This window comes from Triplophysa dalaica, chromosome 18 (genome assembly GCF_015846415.1).
Source record: "Triplophysa dalaica isolate WHDGS20190420 chromosome 18, ASM1584641v1, whole genome shotgun sequence".
In the NCBI taxonomy this organism is placed as follows: Eukaryota; Metazoa; Chordata; class Actinopteri; order Cypriniformes; family Nemacheilidae; genus Triplophysa; species Triplophysa dalaica.
In genome coordinates, this window is record NC_079559.1 from 21,856,729 (window position 1) to 21,877,277 (window position 20,549).

The following is a 20,549-nucleotide window of genomic DNA, read 5'->3' on the forward strand; positions in this document are numbered from 1 at the left end:
GTGTCCATTCCCCCTCCTCGATGAGTGAATTGCACCCATGAGAACAGCGGGACATGCCACACTGGAGAAATTTATTATTTTAGAGAAAAAACTTGAATACTTCTGGAACTGCTGAGACGCCCAGGGGAAGTCGCCGCATGAAGGGACAGTCCGCTGCATCACGTCGTAAGAATCCAGCAGTAATTCAGCGTAGAGTTTGAAGTCTCGAAGTCAATCATGTGTGAAGGCTCCGAAGAACAAAAGGTGAATGAATGCAGCATGTCCGGCATGCAAATTTCATTGGCCAATTTCATTGGCCTTTTCTTAGCTAGTCGAAGATGATAGGTTCTCAAGGGCGAACCCCATCTGTCGGTTCGAAAAAACGCAGAGAGACCGACAGAAAGGGAACTCAGCATTTCTTCTCCTGATGGAGCTGTGTGTTCCTCTGACGTCATGTTCTCTCTAATGGCTCATTTTCCATCATCTACCCGACTATCCTCCTGACAACATCTGTTTGACCTGTCGATTCATGCCATTTAATTCAGTCTGAAGTCTTTTTCCCAGACTGCGTTGTCGACAGTCGAGCATTGAATGAAGTGGCTGGGGTGTATGCAAATGATCCTCCAGCTCTCTCTCCATCACCACCGTGAGTCAGCTCGACCTTCATGTCACCTTACTGAAGGCATATGAAGAGAGAGAGAGAAAAAAAGAGAGGGAAAGAGAGAGAGAGAGAGTGAGAGAGGGAGAAAGAGAGAGAGAGAGAGAGAGAGAGAGAGAGAGAGAGAGAGTGAGGGAGAGAGTGAGAGAGAGAGAGAGAGAGAGAGAGAGAGAGAGAGAGAGAGAGTGAGAGTGAGCACACTTAACAAACCCCACCATGAAGATCTTCCCATTCAGAACGGAGACGTATGGATAAAGCACTTCTCAAACCTCTTTAGTAAAATAAACAAGAACCATGAACAAACTAACCTACACAACAAACTATGCACTCTGGAGTCAACAATTAAAGATTACCAAAACCCTTTAGACTATCCAATCACACTCACTAAACTGGGCCAAAATATACCAAAACTTAAAGCCCAAAAAGCAAGTGGTATCGACGGTATCCTAAACGAGATGATTAGATACGCAGACCAAAAACTTACACTCGCCATCCTCAAACTGTTTAATATCATCTTAAGTACAGGTATATTTCCCACAATCTGGAACCAAGGTCTCATAACTCCAATCCATAAAAGTGGAGACAAATGCGACCCTAATAATTACCGCCGAATATGTGTAAACAGCAACCTAGGTAAACTCCTCTGTAACATTCTTAACAGCAGACTTCTCCAATATCTAAACAACCAAAACATCCTGAGAAAATGCCAAATTGGTTTCCAACCCAAATACCGCACATCCGATCATATATACACTCTTCATACCTTAATTGACTAAGAAACAAACCAAAAGAAAAGAAAGCTCTACTCATGCTTTGTTGACTTCAAAAAAGCTTTTGACTCAATCTGGCATGAGGGACTTTTTCTTCAGTTGATTCAATGTGGCATCGGAGGAAAAACCTACGACATCAATGTACACCAATAGCCAAAACCAACATCACCGTTTCAAACTAAACAACGTGCCCCTAGAACACACCAAGAACTACACATATCACGGTATAAACATTAGTAACACCGGAAACTTAAACAAGGCTGTGAATGACCTGAGAGACAAGGCACGAAGAGCCTTTTACGCAATCAAAAAGAATATTAAAATTGACATCCCAACCGTAATCTGGCTGAAAATAATACAATCAATTATAGAACCAATCGCGCTGTATGGAAGTGAGGTTTGGGGTCCTCTCGCCAACCAAGACTTCACCAGATGGGACAAACACCCAATAGAGATTCTGCAAACAGAAATGTGTAAAAACATTCTACGGGTACAGAGAAAAACTCCAAACAACGCCTGCAGAGCAGAATTAGGACTGTATCCTCTAATCATTAAAATACAAAAAGAGCTTTAAAATTCTACACACACCTTAAGAACAGCGACACAGACACACTCCATCACAAAGCCTTAAGTCATCAAGAGCTGAGCCCAGAGAGAAACCCCTTCATCCAACTGATCTCACAACTAACTCTACAACCCCAAACCCCAGCCAGACTAAACCAAATGATGAAAAGACAAAAAGAGAAATATCTCAAACACTGGACAGAAGCAACAGCTCAGCAAAGTAAAGTGGAATGCTATCTGTCACTAAAGAGAGAATATAAAGTGTCAGAATAGCTCACAAGCGTATCAGACCCTAAACTAAGAAAAGTGTTGAGCATGTACAGACTCAGTGATCACCAGCTCACTGTAGAGACGGGCAGACACAGACACACATGGACACCGAGAGAAGAGCGACTGTGTCCACACTGCACACACAATCAAGTGGAAACAGAGCTGCACTTTCTCCTCTCCTGTCCCAACTACACACACATCAGAGAAACATTCTTCCCCCAGTTTACAAACTTACACAAAGACTTTGACCAGTTTCAACAAAAGGACAAGATCTCATACATACTGGGAGAAAAGTCAAGAAGCTCAAACCTGCTGCAAGATATGTCAAGTCCTGCCACGACCAAAGAACAACCAGCACAACACAACACAACACTGACAGGACAACACACACAAACTGACACTGTCACCCTCATTGAGAACTTTAATTAAAACTCTTTTTCTGTTTATATTAATTTTATTCTATCTTATTTTTTATCTTAATCTGTATTTCTGCATGTTTATATTTAATCGTGTGCTTTGGGAATGTAAATTTTCTTTTATCATGCCAATAAAGCTCCTTTGAATCTTGAATCTTGAATGAGAGAGAATGAGAGAGGGAGAAAGAGAGAGTGAGAGAGCGAGAAAGAGAGAGAGAGAATGAGAGAGAGTGAGAGAGAGGGAGAGAGTGAGAGAGAGAGAGAGAGAGAGAGAGAGAGAGAAAGAGAGAGAGAGAGTGAGAGAGAGAGAGAGAGAGAGAGAGAGCTTATCTGAGTTCATATAATTGGAGGTAATGTTGAGCTGTTATTCCTACCTCACCAAAATACAACTTCAGCATGTTTATGTGTATTCCTGCTTCGGGAGTATTGTGTTAATATCATAATCAACATTTCCTCTTATAGCCTCAGCAGCTTGTGTTTTGAAGGCTGGATTTCTTTAGTGGGGTCATGTGTTGTGATTCTTTAGGATTTGGTATGTTTGAATGTGGAGATGTCTGATCAAAGCTCTTTCTTCAGCAGAGTTTTGGAAGTGAAATGTAAATTAAGGGACTCTCACTTGGAGATGAGTTTCCCGAGGGTCAGTGGTTAAAAGCGTCTGATTCAATGTGCTCCAGCTGTCAAGTCTCTGCATGTATGGTGTCAAGGGAGGTTACAAAACAAACACACGTCTCTCTTAAATAATCCAACAATAATCACAAACCCTCCCGAAAGTCTTCTGATGCTCTCATGAAAAGAGGAATGATGTGATGAATATACCCCTGTACCACTATAGCAGAACCATGTCATGCATGAGAAATGTGTGTAATATCAGTTCTTTATTCTGCTCTCTCTCCAGGCGTTTCTATTCCTTCATTAGTTGATAAAGAAATGAACATGTACGAATATCTTTGGTCCTGAACGAAAGGAAATGCATTAATCTCTCCAGCTCTCCAGCATTTCTCTATATGAGTGATGTTCCAAACCATTGAGCTGCATACCTAGACAGCATCTTGAGGCACCATTGGAGCTGATCCGGTGCTGTTCCCCGTCACGAGACCATTCATTCTTTATACCAAACTCCGGTGCTGTGTCTCATGTCATTGAATATGAATGCAATATGTCTGGAGTAGGAGTGTGATTGTGCTCTTATATCAGCACAGCTGTGATTAGGTCAGAGGCACGAGTACAGAAGACAATCACATCACCATCACACGACTACCAGAGTGATATTGTATTTATACAACAGTTTTACAGCACAAGTGTGTAGATACACAGAAACTGTGGTGATACTGAGGTGTAGTTCTTATATTAATCAAGGCTTGTTTTTTTGTCCCCAAAACAAAAAATTCTGTTCTTTATGCCTTTCTCCTTTTAAATCCTCTAAGAAAAAGTTTCCCATTAATGAACTGTTTGTTTTACCACCCACTTCTCTGATTGACAGCCATAGGGTGGAGTTTAGGGGAACATGGGGAAACGCCCCACCAAACTCCAACCAATTCAAATTTGTCTCAGCTATAAAAAACACCATCATATTTTCTTATTATTGATGTTTAGCATTTTATGTAGCATTAAATGTTAGTAGTAAATATAATTAGAATGTAAAACCCTCCCAACATGACGGCTGCAGCTTCTCGGTCACACTTTCTTTGCTAGATTTAGTGACTTTTCCGACCCATTTAATGAATTTTGTTCAGAAGAAACTCATAACAACAAACATAGCGTCTTTTTGGATGAACCTTAGCTTTCATTCAGTAGGAAACTATCGTCGCTTTGCAGAAAGTTACAACTGCAAAATTAAGGATTAATGTTATAAATAGGTAAATAAGCACATGACGTCATCCTTGGGCCACAGCTCCACGGTAGGCCCCCCCAATTGATTGACAGCTGGTGCTGGGAGACGTGCTGGTGGATAACCAACATGTCACTTCAACAATCAAATAATTATTTATATAGATAATGCATATCCATACAGCGCATGACTCAATAAATGTGTTAGTATCAATAGTTCAAGGGCTTGTTGGTGTTTGTGTCGTCAGGTGTCACCATGAAGCTGATGGATGAGGTGGCCGGGATCGTAGCTGTCCGACACTGCAAGACAAACATCGTGACGGCATCTGTGGACGCCATCAACTTCCACCGCAAGATCAAGAAAGGTAATGAAGAAAAGCTCCAGACATTCATAGAGTAGAAAATACTTTCTTTCTGTTTCACCCATCACGTGTCCTTCAGGACTCGTCATACTGTTATCATTATTGAAAATCGCTACTACTTGTCTACAGTTCATTAAACAATCTTGCTCCTCCGAATCTATCTGATTTACTCCTCCTATGTTGCCCGGCGAGGGGTTTACATTCTGAGGCCAAACGTCTCCTCCAGATCATCAGAACTGGTCTAAAGAGGATCCAGAGCTTCCCAAGTAGCTGGTCCCACTCACATTAGATCGGTTTCCCCTTTCTCTGAGTTCAAAGCCTCCTCAAATCCCGTCTGTTCTTCTTGGATTTTCATACATTGAAACATTGGTTTTATACTTTTTGTCATCATAGTCTTTATATTTGTTTTGATATGTTAATGTCCATTTTTCAGCACTTTGCTTTGCCCGGTCCATGCTTAAACGTGCTCTATAAATAAACTTGAACTTGAACTGTGTGGAGAAACCTCCATGCAGGCCTCTGCTGATATTCACAAACACAAAGCCTCTCATAAACATAAAGCCTAAAAAGGAAAGAGATGTGAAAGGCTCAAGCTTGTTCATCATTATAAACTCTGCCAAAAATAATATCACTCAACTTTCCAAAAAAACCCTCTTGCAGTTTCGCTGAAATAAAGATATACATGAAGTGACAGGACGGCCTTTAAATAGCACTGTTAACTTCAGTAAATGGATTGGTGGAAAGTTGGAGCGGGTACATGAGAACACTTATCTGATAAAGTCATCTCGCTCCAGAAGATCTCCATGAAACCTTCTGAAAGGAAAACACCTTCAACTAACACGAACACGCAGAGTTGACTTTAATCATTTGTTTATAGTTTATTTCATGAGGCAGTTTTATAGATTGATTTATTTGTATGTGTTGTGTTTTTTAGCTCATGGTCAGCTTCTACTCATTTTAATGATGATGACTACAATATCACACAATCCTACTGTGGACAAAACAGCTTTAAAATAGCAAAAAACAAAGAACAATAAAGGAAGCTCGGCAGAACCCATGACGTGTGATTAAGAACTCAAAGGTTATGGCGTGAAGCAGCACTTGAGAGTGTGTTTTCTTTGTGAAGAATAGTTTAGTCAGATTGTGTGTGTGTAATCATGACTCATATGAAGATCAGGCCGAGAAATGAATTTACAGATTCAGATGTTTCAGACCAGGGGATTTCTGGCTCAAAATTAGGCTGAGGCGGTACCATCCTGATCATGTGCATGAACACACGACTTTGTAAAATGTGCGCTTCATGGTACCATCATTTTGATTTGATTTTGTATTATACAGTATGTTGTTTTAAGTGAACTTGATGTTATACAACACATAAAAAATTAATAATTATCATTTGTCATCAAATGTTTAAAACCCCTAAGATGAAAATATAACTTTTTTATAAACTATTTTCATTTAAAGTCATTTTAATTTTTAATTACTATTCTGAATTAACTTTATTTTTTTATTATTTTAATTTAAGGCAGTTTCTCATTTTCATATAGTGCAAGTTTTATCATTAAAGGATTGTTTGTTCGTTTTCAGTGACATAATTTATTTATGTACCGCTTTTCAAATTTGATAGATTAGATTTAATAAGCAACAATATTGCTAACAGCCCTTGTATGTCTCGCTTCTTACAATCTGCGCATTACTACTGTAAGCTAGGCACACGGTTTAACTGAAACCTTAACTTATACCAAACGCAAACAGCGCAACATGGAAAAAGATGACATGATTGTGAGACGCGGGCCGGGACCCATTTGGTCTCTTCACTTCTTAATGTGTCATCATGTAGCCGAAATCACCACACCTCCTTCTGTCACCACACTGTCTTTAATGAGGGAATTTTTCAGACATTCAGCGACAGTAGATTAGCAACAAGCAGCGGTTTATTCTGTATTCCTTAAGCGAAGCTGAAAGACAAAATATCCAAATATATTATGTTAAAGCAAGTAACACCATATTTACGACTTGTTTACAGGATATTGGCTAATTTACAGAGTGGAATAACATTAGCACTTGCTGTCTGCAGCTGCCCTTGTGATCCGCCTGCTCACAAACTGGCTTTTAAAAGTAATTGTGATTTTATGAGCAATATCTGCTAAGTTAAAAACATAACATGTGATGAAATGTATAGTTTGAAAGCCTCTAAAAACACATTAGGGTGCAAAACAAACAAACTCACCTAACCAGTCACGACAGAACTGAGGCAGTTCTTTTTCTAATGTCACAAATACAGTTACAAATGCCTATTGAGTCGAACTCTTGTCCATGGCATGAAAAAAGCGTTTTCTGCCACACAGTTTTTGTAGAGAGGGGCTGAGGCGGCGCAAAATTAGGCGGAGGCGGCCGTCTCCAAATTCTCTATGCAGGAAAAACCATGCAGACTGAAGTGAACATCTGGTCATGTGTTATTGATCTACAGTATATTCACAGCAGAATGTATGTGTTTCTGTCACAAGTGTGTGAGGCCGTATTGATCTCTGTAGATACAGAAATCTTTCTTGCACATTAAAGAACTGTCATTCCACAGCTTTAAATAGCAGCTGGACATTTGATCTGTCACGTGAACACATCGCACGTGTGTGTGTGCGCGGGCGTGTGTGTGTTATATGTGACGTGATGAAAGACCACCTCGGGCTCATTGATGTTCAGTGTTTACACAATGAAAAGGGTTTCATGTTTTCATCTTCAGACGAGATTCACTGAATAATTCATCTGATTATTATCGTTTCCTTTCATCCGTTACTACATCCCATTCTTCCAACGTGAGCAGAAATAATGTTCCCTGTAGCTCAGTGGTTATGGGAACACCTTTACTAAGAAACAAAAGTTATAGTATAATGAAATGTAAGTCACTTTGAATAAAAGCTCTGTGTATGTGCTAAAGGCAGACATAAACACAGCAGAATCTTCTCTGACTGATATACTGCTGAACACCGTGTGTTTTTCTGACGTGAACTCAATAAAGCTTTCAGCATTGTGAATTATTCAGTGGATTTGATGGGATTTCAGCAGCCGCTCCTGTGCTTGTGTCTCAACTCACATCTCTGGATTCTCAGAGTCAGTCCACTGTGGTAAATACTGTACATGCTGCATACTATACATGTATATACACGCTCCTATACACTTAAGATTGTATGTTCTCAATGAATCCCAAAGGAAGATTTCTGTGAAATGACACGAGGCTGCACATGTATGTTCCAAATGAGGTGTTTATATCGAAAGCATCCCACGCTTCATCAGAAAACAAATAAGATCTGAGGATTTGTACCACTGCTTTGGAGCAGTTCAAAGTGAAGGTGGAGGATGAAATTGTTCTTGTCAAGGAACGGGCCCATGTGTGGGTTGTTAGTGAGGTTTGTGATGCTTTAATGATGTCTGTGGCGCTCTTATATAAACATCAGAAGTGGAGTCTGCCGTACAGTCATGTTACACAAACATGCACAGACAAGTCTGTATAAACCCCTTTTGCACCGACGTCACGCTTACGTCACGGCACTAGCTGGAGGCAAAACAAAGGGAAAACTGGAGGCGGCCGATCTAAACCAGCACAGATTCAGCTACATATGGAGTTTCAAATATCATCTTGTGTTGTTTTGTGTCACGATCGACAGAATACAGTCTCCAATGTGATATTTTAACACATACCTGCTGCCATTGCCAAACAAAAACACAGACGACAGCTGTAAATAAACTAAATAAAACAAGCGGACTGAAAAGAAATCATCATCAATATGCTTGCGTTTCACTTCATAACACTTAAAGATTGTGTATCACAGGCAGTTTCTGCCAATCTCACATTAGTCTCACATCTATACATTAGTTTAGCATTATACCCCATCTTTAAAGGCCCTCTCATATAGCCCTTTTACAACATGGGATGTAAATCTTAGGAGACCACAGAATGTGTTTCAGCTGAAAATACAGCACAGATCTTGTATTATATTACAAGTCTCATCTTGCCTGTGAGGACAAACAGGTGGTTTTGCTGTGTGTCTCTTTAAATGCAAATTAGCTGCTGGTCTCCGCCCCCTGTCCAGCAGAAAGCGCATGAGTCTGCGAGCCGGTGCTTCCAACAGCAACACTGAACACAATGTCCTTGAAGCGAATGAGAAACACTCTCTCATCTTTAGAATCCAAACACATTGTTTTGTATAAGTGAGAGCACACAAGTAAATATTTGTTTAAAAACTGAGCACGCTGTTGTCTGAGTGAATGTACAAACGCCTTACGTCTTTAAATCCATGACGGTTAACATGATAAACGCATGATATCTATAAAAACAGAAAACATGATCCATTATGAATCCAGTCTTTTACTAACATTGGTTCGTGGAGCATCTCGGTGTAAAGTGACTTCACCTGATGTCTTCTGCACATTCTGCTCAGATGTTGGGAGGAAATGAAGACCTCTATATTGGAGACATTCTTGTCACTGGCTTCAACTACATTTACATTTAGTCATTTGGCAGACGCTTTTATCCAAAGCGACTTACAGTGCACTTATTACAGGGACAATCCCCCTGGAGCAACATGGAGTAAAGTGTCTTGCTCAAGGACACACTGGTGGTGGCTGCTGGGATCGAACCAGCAACCTTTGATTTACCAGTTCAGTGGTTTAACCCACTAGACCACCATCTCATCTAACTAGCTTAGAGACAGTGCGTCTCTGGCTGAAGGTGAAATCTATGCTCATAACCCTGTTGAGAAAAACAGCATTTGTTGGTCTGGTATGTTGTGATGCTGATTTGTGCTGGTTTAAGATGGTCAAACCGGCATCACAACACCTAATCCACCATATGCTGTTTTTTTCAACAGGGAAGGCGGAGTCTGTGAGCGGTCATGGGCGGGGCCTTATCAGAGTGACATCAGTTTTCTAGGAGATGTTCAGTGTGACTGCTATGGTTCATATGACATTAGGAAAAACAGAATGGATGGATGTGTATAACAACAGGGTGCTTCTGCACACACACTGGCGACTCAAATTGAGGTTATAATAAAATGTTTAGGTGCATTTCCCGGATTAGGAGGGTTTTAACTCTTTCCCTGCCAACCTAAAAAGTTGCCAGAACCGTTTTATAAACAATGCTTAATACTGAGAGGTTCAGTAGAACTCCAACACGTGTGTACGTTATAATGTGCGGTTAAATATGTTGCAGTGGTTTTCCATCCTTTCATATAGCTGTTCTCTACATGAGCACATGCAACATGATCCTTACATGTGACAGGAAGAGACACGTGTAGGCCGTGTACATGCCATTCATGTCTTTGTGTGTCCTCTGCAGGCTGTGTGATCACCGTCTCTGGACGAATGACCTTCACCAGTAATAAATCAATGGAGATCGAGGTTTTGGTGGACGCTGATTCACTGGTGGAGGCTGAGAAGGGCAAATATCGCTGTGTCACAGCGTTCTTCACTTACATCTCCCTGGACAAGGACAACAAGCCGCTGGCTGTCCCGCCTCTGAAGGTGAACCATGCACAACATCTTTTTGACAACTTTTGCTTTTCTCTCATCAGATCAGGGCAGATTAGAGGAGTAGTCCCATCAGACTCGTGTCAGTCTTGTACTGTATGTCTGAATAGAATAATAAAAGAATAATGTCTAGGAAGTCCTACTTTTATCACCGTACACTTAGAACCATAGCCATTAAGAGAGAGTTCTTCCAACGGAAGTCCAAAATACTGGAGTGTCACGTGATTCATGGAGCCTTCAGATAGTTCCAGAAGTTATGTTTCCTCTTTAAATACTTTATTTCTCCCATTTTTTTATTCATTAAACGGCATTAGTCTTTAAATGGTTAGAAGTTTACCTCTGTTGATCTGTTTAGTCGCAGCTCCAAGCGATACAAGTAACTTCCAGGAACTATTGAAACTGTGTGTCATGGTTCCACCTCTCCTTGTCAGGTATTTCTTGGTTTAGAGGTGGAATCATACAGAATCCTCTGTTTCTTATGGGGAGAGATGGTTTTGACACTCATGGCCTTCCATACTCTTCCCGAGTCACGTCATTGTTTCCCTACCCTCCTGTAGTTTGTGTTAATTACCTTGCCTATAAAGAGTCCTCATGTTTCTTTGTCTAGTGCGCGTTCATTGTATATCATACCCTGTTTGATGTAAGCGTTACCTTGCCTGTTGGATCTGTGCTGTGCCTAGTTGTTGTTCCTGTTTCCACCTTGTTGTAGTAAGTGTTAGTTTAGTTTTGTTTCAAGTGTTTGTTTTCTTAGTCTAGTTGTAGTCAGTGTCCTTGTTGTTGTTTAAGTTTATACTTTATTCCTATCCTGTTTTCCCCCTCGTGGGTTTTGTTTTGTGTTTTCATAGTCTTTGTGTATATTTAATAAACCTGTTATCCCTTCACCTCCTGTCGTCCTGCTTCTGCCTTGCACTTGGGTTCAACCTCTGAGATTCATAACAGAATGAACGCGCCAAGAAGGAACCCAGCAGGTAGAGTGGACGAGGCGGAGATCGCTTCCACTAGAGGCCACCAAGCCCACGTCTTGTTTGGCCTCAGGCAGCGGGGGAGATTCGTGACGGACTTTGCCCTGGACTTCCTGGCTGCAGCGCGGTCCTCGGGGTTCAACGAGGCGGAGTTAAAGGCAATTTTTAATAGTTGCCTCGATGAGCCCCTAGGACCCGCTGAGATGCGCCAGCTGAAGTCCCAGAGCTTCGCGGACACTGTCTAGACCCTGCTGGATCGTGAGTGGTCCAGAGTGGATTCTTCCGCGGGGCTAGCCTCGATTCCCGAGGGTCATGCCCTACACATCGGGTTCGTAGGTCTCACCCCACCATCTGTAGCCACTCCACCGCCCACCAGTTCTGCTGGCAAGCGGGGGAGAAAGAAGAGGCGACGTGTGGTCCCGAGTCCGGTGGTCCCGAGTCCGGTGGTCCCGAGTCCGGTGGTCCCGAGTCCGGTGGTCCCGAGTCCAGAGGTGTCAAACCCCAAATATTTTTTGGGGGGGCGCCGTGGGGAGGTGACGGTCCAAGCGTCCAGCTCGGCCGCAGATTCCTCCCAGGAGCCGGAACCAAGCCCGGTCCAGGAGCCGGAGCCAAGCCCGGTCCAGGAGCCGGAGCCAAGCCCGGTCCAGGAGCCGGAGCCAAGCCCGGTCCAGGAGCCGGAGCCAACCCCGGTCCAGGAGCCGGAACCAACCCCGGTCCAGGAGCCGGAACCAAGCCCGGTCCAGGAGCCGGAACCAAGCCCGGTCCAGGAGCCGGAACCAAGCCCGGTCCAGCCGGCGGACTTCCTCCCATGTTTTCTTGTTTGCCCCCACCCCCCCTCCCTTGTCTGTTATTTTTACTTAGTCACCCTAATCCCTAAGATTGTTCTTGCCTGTCTGCCCCTAGTCTTGTTCTCCATGTTTTGTTTGGTCTTGTCTTTGTCCCAGTCTGCCTTGTCCTGTTCGTGCCTTTGAGGAGCATCAGGGTGCTGCTCCTTAAGGCGGGGGTTCTGTCATGGTTCCACCTCTCCTTGTCAGGTATTTCTTGGTTTAGAGGTGGAATCATACAGAATCCTCTGTTTCTTATGGGGAGAGATGGTTTTGACACTCATGGCCTTCCATACTCCTCCCGAGTCACGTCATTGTTTCCCTACCCTCCTGTTTCCTAGTTTGTGTTAATTACCTTGCCTATAAAGAGTCCTCATGTTTCTTTGTCTAGTGCGCGTTCATTGTATATCATACCCTGTTTGATGTAAGCGTTACCTTGCCTGTTGGATCTGTACTGTGCCTAGTTGTTGTTCCTGTTTCCATCTTGTTGTAGTAAGTGTTAGTTTAGTTTTGTTTCAAGTGTTTGTTTTCTGAGTCTAGTTGTAGTCAGTGTCCTTGTTGTTGTTTAAGTTTATACTTTATTCCTATCCTGTTTTCCCCCTTGTGGGTTTTGTTTTGTGTTTTCATAGTCTTTGTGTATATTTAATAAACCTGTTATCCCTTCACCTCCTGTCGTCCTGCTTCTGCCTTGCACTTGGGTTCAACCTCTGAGATTCATAACACTGTGAATAAACTATTCCAATGGAGTCAACGGAGAAGACGCGACTCTCTCTCTCTATGGCTCTGCTAAGAACGAGATCTTTTGTGCATCTGTGCCTTAAAAAGAGAAAATACAGCGGGCATTTCCAGCACTGATGTTGAAACTGATATGAGTTCAAGTTCTGCTTCCATGAGCACACTAGAAATAGGATGATCATCTTCTCTGTTGATGTCGTGGCAGATGTTAGCTCATATCCTCCACAACTGCCATTCCAGTAAGTCCCTCCAGAGTGTTCTTGGCGCTGACCTCAGGTCAGGTCACAGATGTTTCTTTGTTCTCAAGGATTATTTCTTTCTAGCATTGCACTGCTCACTGTGTTCTGTTCACTGAGCCTCCGTCAGCTTCATATTTGAGTCGTGTCACAAACACTGTGAGATATCATGTCTCTACTGGCCTTTTCAAACCTTATACCGTATCTGTAGATTTCATCCATTTTATTTGTTTTGCCATAAATCATTAAAGTTATATGTTCCTATCCTTCAGTTGGTAAATCATTGTGTTAGCGGCACTAAACGTCTCACACCACACATTCTGGATACTCCTAAATTAATAAATCTCATTCTTCATGTTGATATATACAGTGTCAGATGATGGATGCCTCATTCAAGAATCAGATGTACATTTGGCATTTCTTAATTCAAAACAACACAAACATAATCTCACATAAAACCATTATAATCAAATTCTCATGGCCAATCTCATGCAAGGCTACTTGGTTTGGAGATGTAGGGTATAACCCACGGCTGAACCACCTGGAGGCAAAGAACCACCCAATGCAAAATGCATTAAACTCATTTAAACTGCGGCTAGCCGTGGATTATCCCCTTTATACTACAGTCATTTGCCAGGTTGAAAACAAGTTAAAGCTTTTATTGATTTTTACAGGAGAATTTCTGATCAACCGGGTGAAAATTACGCATGCCACACAGAGGTTAAGTGGAGACATGGGATTGCATTTATTTGACTCAATGACTCCTCTTGACCATGTTCGATATCATTCATAGCTTTGTAATACATATTCTCTACAGCGATTCTTCAATTGACAAAAGCTTTTAATAAAGGTACAGTATATGCTCTCAGCAACTCCCGCTTTCTGTTCTGTTCTTCCTTGTTTTGTAAAGTGCTAGTTTAGCCTGTCCAAGAAGAATATGAATCAGTTGATATTTGATCCTCTACCAGACAGACAACTCCAAAAGACTGAACAACATTTCAAGCTAAAAAACAATGAAAAATAGTTTCCCTGGAACCACAAAAGACCTCATTCATCATCAGCACTCGGACTAATGAGTGAAAATAGAAAATAGAAAATCCATCCAGATCCAGTAAAGGACCTAACCTTTCTGTCAAGTCTGCTGAAGTCTCCAGTTTTAGAAAAGGTTCCTTTAAACCTCCCCAAAATCTCTTCACTCTTGAAATCCTTTATTAAAGACAGTTCCTAACTAGTCAGTTTGGACTTTCACATCTCTACAGTGGTTGGTGTGCGGCGTGTTGATGTGTGACCTTACAAGGTGACTACATCCTCTCTATTACTCAGCTCAGGTCCAGCAACATTAACTGGATGCCTCAATGTCACAAATTTGCAACAGTCCTTGAACATTCTCTCCTGCAATATCCATACCAGCTCCTTTGACGAGATGTTCTTCCAGTGACCAGGACACTGAGAGTTGTCTGCCTCCAGCCTACAAACATGTGAAAGTCCTCACACCTCAAAACGTCCAGAATAAAACGGAGTATTCCAGCCGGTCATAATGGTTTAGGGTCCATGAGAAACATTGTAATGGAGAATAATGGAGAATCAGTTTTGCATGTCTTCATTCCAGAAATAGAAAGACAAATGAAAGCTGCATGAGCGTAATGTTCTTCTCTTTCAGAACAGAAATAGTATATGAAGGATCTATTTCTGACTTCAGGTGTTTTTGATTCTCCTGCGGTGAGGAAGATATTTCATGTCTATTTTTATAGTCTCCGCTTTTAGCTCCTGCAGAATGGATTCATGGACAGGGGGGGTGAAGAGTGATCAGAAGAGCGGAATGAAAGCTGTGAGGATTGCCCGACCCTTCAGGGGTTTAGCAATGTGACCTAATTTCTGTTCATTCTGCACTTCAAATCAAACTCCTTTCTTGTATTCTCAATAGGAAATATATTTGTCTTTTGGACATTAACGTCACAAAATGTGATATCATTGTTTAGATGAACCCAAGAGAACCGTGTTGAATGAGCGCATGATTAGTACAGTCTATCTGAACACATTAATGCTTGGCAAACACTCATCCACGCCGTACAAAACATGCTGTGTTACCGTAGCAACCGCTGGCTTTGCAGCATGATATCCAGATTTATTTATAGAAACTGCTTGTGTGTGTGCAGTGAGAGTGCGACATGTGTCTCATGATAATCATCACTGATCATTCAACTGCTCATGAAACATCCCATTATTACTGGATTAACTCTCTGATTGACCAAAACATGATGTGTTACATGAGTTCAGCTAAACATCTGTCATCATTTATTACACTGCGCCCTGGAATACTTGATTCTCATTGTCTTTTAATAACTATTTATAAATGATGTTCCGGACACTTGAACACAAAGGTAAAGTAAACGGGCCTGTATTCGTTAAAAAGGAGCTTATTATATCAAATCTAAATGTCATGTTCAATAACATACTTATGAGGTAAGTTGTGGTGTAATTAGCGTGATAAAGCGTGTATGTAATATGTCCAATGTCGTGCAATAACAACCAGCTGCCTGTTGTGGACGTGTTCCCGTACATATTCCCCTCAAGTCTTTGAGTCCATCATTAGTGGAACACAAGAGAGGATATTTAAAGTGCTTTAGGGTTCAGACAATGGAGTTCAGTTGGTTAATTATCAACTTTCTCCAAAATATGTAAAGAAAGACAGAATGAAAGATCTGATGTAGTTGATGATGTAGGTGTAGAATAGAAATGAAATGGACACACAGATGAAAGGGGAAATCATCATCACACCTCTCTCTCACGCTCTGAAGGACAAATGTGTTCATGTTTTAGTCACAGTGTATTTTTCCTGCTCAATAAAATCTGAAGTGGACTAATGTCCACATGAACGTCCTCGGCAGCTTGCTAGAACACCTCCAAACTTCTCTTAGTCTGCTGGCGGGATAATGAACACTTCTTCCATATCAACATCACATCTTTGACTTTTCTGAGAACATGATGTTTGATGTGTGTGGTCGTTCATGAGATCACAGTGTTCTGCTGGGTTTACTGTAATGAGATGGACAGTATGTGTCTGACTTCAACACTAAACTCATGTTGTGTATAGTAACTAGTGTATGTTTTTTGGTGACTGCAATGTGTATTTCCATAGTTTGACAATAAATATGATGAATAAACGATGGGCTTTCTTATGGTTTTATCAGTGCAATAGTAAGGGATCAGGGAGAAGCAGTCTTCACTTTGTGTTGATTTACACTCAGAGTCGTCCTCAGAGCTCTTCAGTTTACAATCGGTATGAGATGTAAATACTTTTTCTGACTGTGTTGACTGCACTCAATAGTGCGCTTAAACAGAGAGAGAGAAACTGGTAACCAGGCAACCGATGAGTGACCGATCATGAGAGGTGACTACATCACCACACCAGTATACTGTGTGATACTTTTGTTAAATGACATGTGATGTCAGTGAAACTACATGATTTATGTGTGAAATAAACACACATGAGCACCTGAAGCTGAAACACAATGTCATGATGTGATTGTGTTGGATGTTGTTAAAGATAGTACAATCAGGCATTATTTGATTGGAATAATAATAATGCTCAAATGTTTTCAAGAAATGTTTTGTGAATAGTGAAACTAGATTTATACATTAGGGAAAGTATGAATGCAATATGTCTGGAGTAGGAGTGTGATTGTGCTCTTATATCAGCACAGCTGTGATTAGGTCAGAGGCACGAGTACAGAAGACAATCACATCACCATCACACGACTACCAGAGTGATATTGTATTTATACAACAGTTTTACAGCACAAGTGTGTAGATAGATCAATAATAAACAACATCAGAGTGTCTTTTGTTTCAAAGGAACAGGGGAACTACTTCCTTCCTCAACAAAATCCAGCCCAGCACAACAGTTAAACAAACCCCCGCTTCTAATTCCAAACCGTCATATCTTTTAAACGTGCGCAGTGTTGCTTCAGTCAAGTGATTAGTGAGAAATAACAAGACAAGGCATCCCAGTGAATGAAAGGGATAGAGATTGTAAAAGGACACTGCGGTACTTCTCCATTGTTTTCAATATAAATGTGCTGGTTTACTGTAAACCCAAACCTGAGCACTGTGAATATGTGGCTCTTTCATCAGTCCTACTTAACTTAAGGCTAAAATACACCACAAGACTGGACTTATTGCAGAAAGTATGTGCCGGTCCACAGATTTGATCAGTCAAAAAGTCTGCAAGTATATGATGTCTAGTTATTGTCAGGCTTTGCCTGTTGTTTTTGTATTTTGGTTGGTGTTTTATTTTCTCTGCTGTATTTTCTGTCTTACAGATTTCGATCATCTGGTACCTTGTTTTCACTAATTACCCTCACCTGTTCCTGATCGCTGCTTTCCCTATTTGAGCTTGGCTGTGCCAGCTCTCATTGTGGCGATGTAATGATTTGTTACTGTGCTGCTCTCGCTGTACTTATTGTTAAACCTTTTCCTATTGTTCTTAGGAACGTGGCAACCCGTGAGCCTGGTTTGGATTATCTTTCTCCCCTTACGGTTCTTTTTGGTTCCCGTGTTCCTTTCCCGGATTTGTGGATTTTTTGGTTTTCTCTGACAGCAGTGTACCTGAGTGTTTGGCTAGGAGCACCCTGCCTTTCTTTTGTTCTCTCAGTGAAGCCTGTTTAATAAACCGTGTTGTACCTTACCTGCATCTGAGTCCCTTTGTGCACCGTGACAGTTATAAGATATCAGTTCAGATTTTAAGTCTTGTAGTGTACTCCAGCCATTAGTGTCAGAGTGATACAAACGGTAAAGTTCCCATGATGGAACATCGCATGGCTCTCACCCAATTAGATTCGAGAACCAGAAAGAACTGTTGTATAAAACACTATATTTTAAATATTCTGATTTTCTTGGTTGAATCAACACTTGTGTGCAAAACCGCCTATAGGGTGACAACATTCTGACTGACATGTCATTGGTCCTCATGCATCACACGATTTACTTTTATGATTCTTTTTTCTTCTTTTATACATTTTTATGACATTTCTAAATTTCAGTAGAAGATGACGGGAATCCTTGCCAAACACATGATGAGAATGGCATTTTGAAGATTTGCTTTTGATAACAGCGTGCGGATATGTGACGAAGTCTTGTATTCCCCTCCAGCTTGATTTCATGTGTTGAAGAAGACCTGTGGCCTGATGTGTTTCTGTGTCGCTCATCATGAGCCCTGGGCCACAGGACAGTCACTGAGCCAGACGCCACATTCTTCAAGGTCACAGACGCCAATAACAAACAGCTGCTTTGCTTTCTTCTCTGGCTTGAGACGATGTTTTGATGATGTCATTGATTGCTTTCAAAAGATGTAGTCCCTCACATGCGATATAATAAAAGAAGACATTGTGAGTGCTGTGATGGAGAAGACGTATCTGTGCCCGTTAAAAAAGGCTTGCAGATGTCTTCTGTTTGTCAGCCTGAACATCAGCAGTCCTGTAATGTTCAATGGATTCACTTACGTCACATTCATGTCTGTGATAATGTTTGTCTTTTGAGATCGGCCTTTATTTGTCACCGCTAGCTGGTGATTTATAGCCATCAATAAGAATATTTGTAAAGAACATGTGCATCTGACAGATCTACAGTTCGCTCTCTTTCATCACCTTCAAATATCTGTAAGAACTCTTCTGAAACATAAATGGGTTTTAGTTGTTGACGTAGCAAAAATGGCAAAGTAAAACAAGAATTTTTTGCTTACAACATACAAGAGCCTCCAATGTGGTTTAAAGGGATAGGCCCCCAGAATAGTTACTCACCCTCTTGTCATTTTAAACCTGTATGAGTTTTTCCTCTTCTGTAGAACACAAAAGAAGATATTATGAAGAATGTTGTTAACAGAAAACCTGTTGGTCCCCATTGACTTGCAGTGGTTTTGTGTCAATACAATAGAAGTCAATGGGGACCAACGGTTTTTGGTAAATGATGACAGAATTTTTGGGTGGACTATACCTTCAAGAGAGTAAGGAATAAAGAGGTGCTTATTATTTTGATTGGATTCCCTTCCAACGATATGTGATGTGTAAAATGTATGTTGTTATATAATATCAAATGTTCGTGCCTTGTTGTATTTGGAATTATTTTGAAGAAAATCTTTCATTCACACATGCCAAAAGCCCTTCAATAGAGATAAAAACACACACATCATACACATGACGAACTGCACTGAGCTGAAAGGTAGAATCCAAATGTTTCATTGGGTGGTGTGGTCATCACATCATGTGACGTCTCTCCTCTCTCTTCCTTGTAGTTGGATGGTGAGGAGGAGCAGGAGCGTTTTGAAGAAGGAAATGCCCGTTACCTGCAGAACAAAGCAAAGAGACTCGCACATCAAGATTGACCGCAATGACTTTCATCATCATGCAGATCAACCTCTCGCTCTCTTCCCCTACATGTAGCCCACTTTATGGAAGTTTTGCTTTACTTGAACTCATTTCTTTTATTGTCAGTATACCAAAGCACTATGTATGTATCTGTATGTCACATGAAACACAAATATGTATGTATTTTTGATCTGAAGTGATGGGCACAACTGAACTGTGTTGTACACAAATAAAACGGTTCAATGACAATGACATATTTGGATGGTTTCATAACCATTGTTGCGTTGATATTTTTCTAGTTTTCATTTGCAGTCATGTCAAAAGTAGCCCATACTAGGACAAGTGTGTGCATTTATTTTGGGTTCAGCTCTGTTCTCGTATGTTTTTTTTTCAGCTGGGACGACACGTCATGTGACAGAGGGGAGGCAGTGACATCATCTTTATTGCTAAAGGCATTCTGCTTGTACCATAAACAAACTGCACATTGGTTGTGATTGAAATATGAAATAGGTCAAATGTAACATTACACGCAGTGTTGTACTTTAAAGCAGCGTTGTGCGTGGATTTAAAGGACTTTTATATAGATTCTGAATGATCATTGATAATTTATGACATGTTGATATGGACAGATGTGTTAGTGATGTCCTCAATTCATTGAAACCATTAGATATGAGGTGTATGTACACATTGGAGAAATTTTTTTTTTTGACAGAAATGAAGGCATATGACATATGGGCTTTAGTCTAATATACAAACAAAAAGCAGAAAGTAAATAAAGCAGATGTATTTTGTTGTTTTTTCTGCACCTATGGCATGTGTATACTGTCTGTTTTCTGAATAAAGATGAGACGGGAGACGAAAGCTTGGTATGCTGCTGCTGTGATGTTGAGCGGGACTGAAGGCCGGGGGCGAGCGAGTGGACCGCAGTGTTTTCCGTCACCTTTTATTTCCAGGTCACCTGACGTCGAGCTGTGGGGAGAGCGGGAATGTCAGATTTTTCATTCTGAAACGCCTCTGCCATCTTTGATATTCAGTGACTTGTCAGCTTTCTGCCCTCGTCC

The 20,549-nt window shown here is 41.2% G+C and overlaps 1 protein-coding gene across 5 annotated transcripts in view; it reads left to right on the forward strand.

Annotated features, from left to right (window-relative positions):
* Positions 1 to 20,349, forward strand: part of acot7 (acyl-CoA thioesterase 7) — a 52,647-nt gene extending 32,298 nt beyond the window's left edge. For all 5 annotated transcript variants that reach the window (XM_056772863.1, XM_056772864.1, XM_056772861.1 and 2 more), the window contains 3 exons: positions 4,733 to 4,849; positions 10,179 to 10,363; positions 19,416 to 20,349. In XM_056772863.1, the coding sequence (XP_056628841.1) occupies positions 4,733 to 4,849; positions 10,179 to 10,363; positions 19,416 to 19,505 (392 nt within the window). In that variant the 3' untranslated portion in view covers positions 19,506 to 20,349. The remainder of the gene's footprint in view (positions 1 to 4,732; positions 4,850 to 10,178; positions 10,364 to 19,415) is intronic.
* Positions 20,350 to 20,549: the final 200 nt, after the last annotated feature.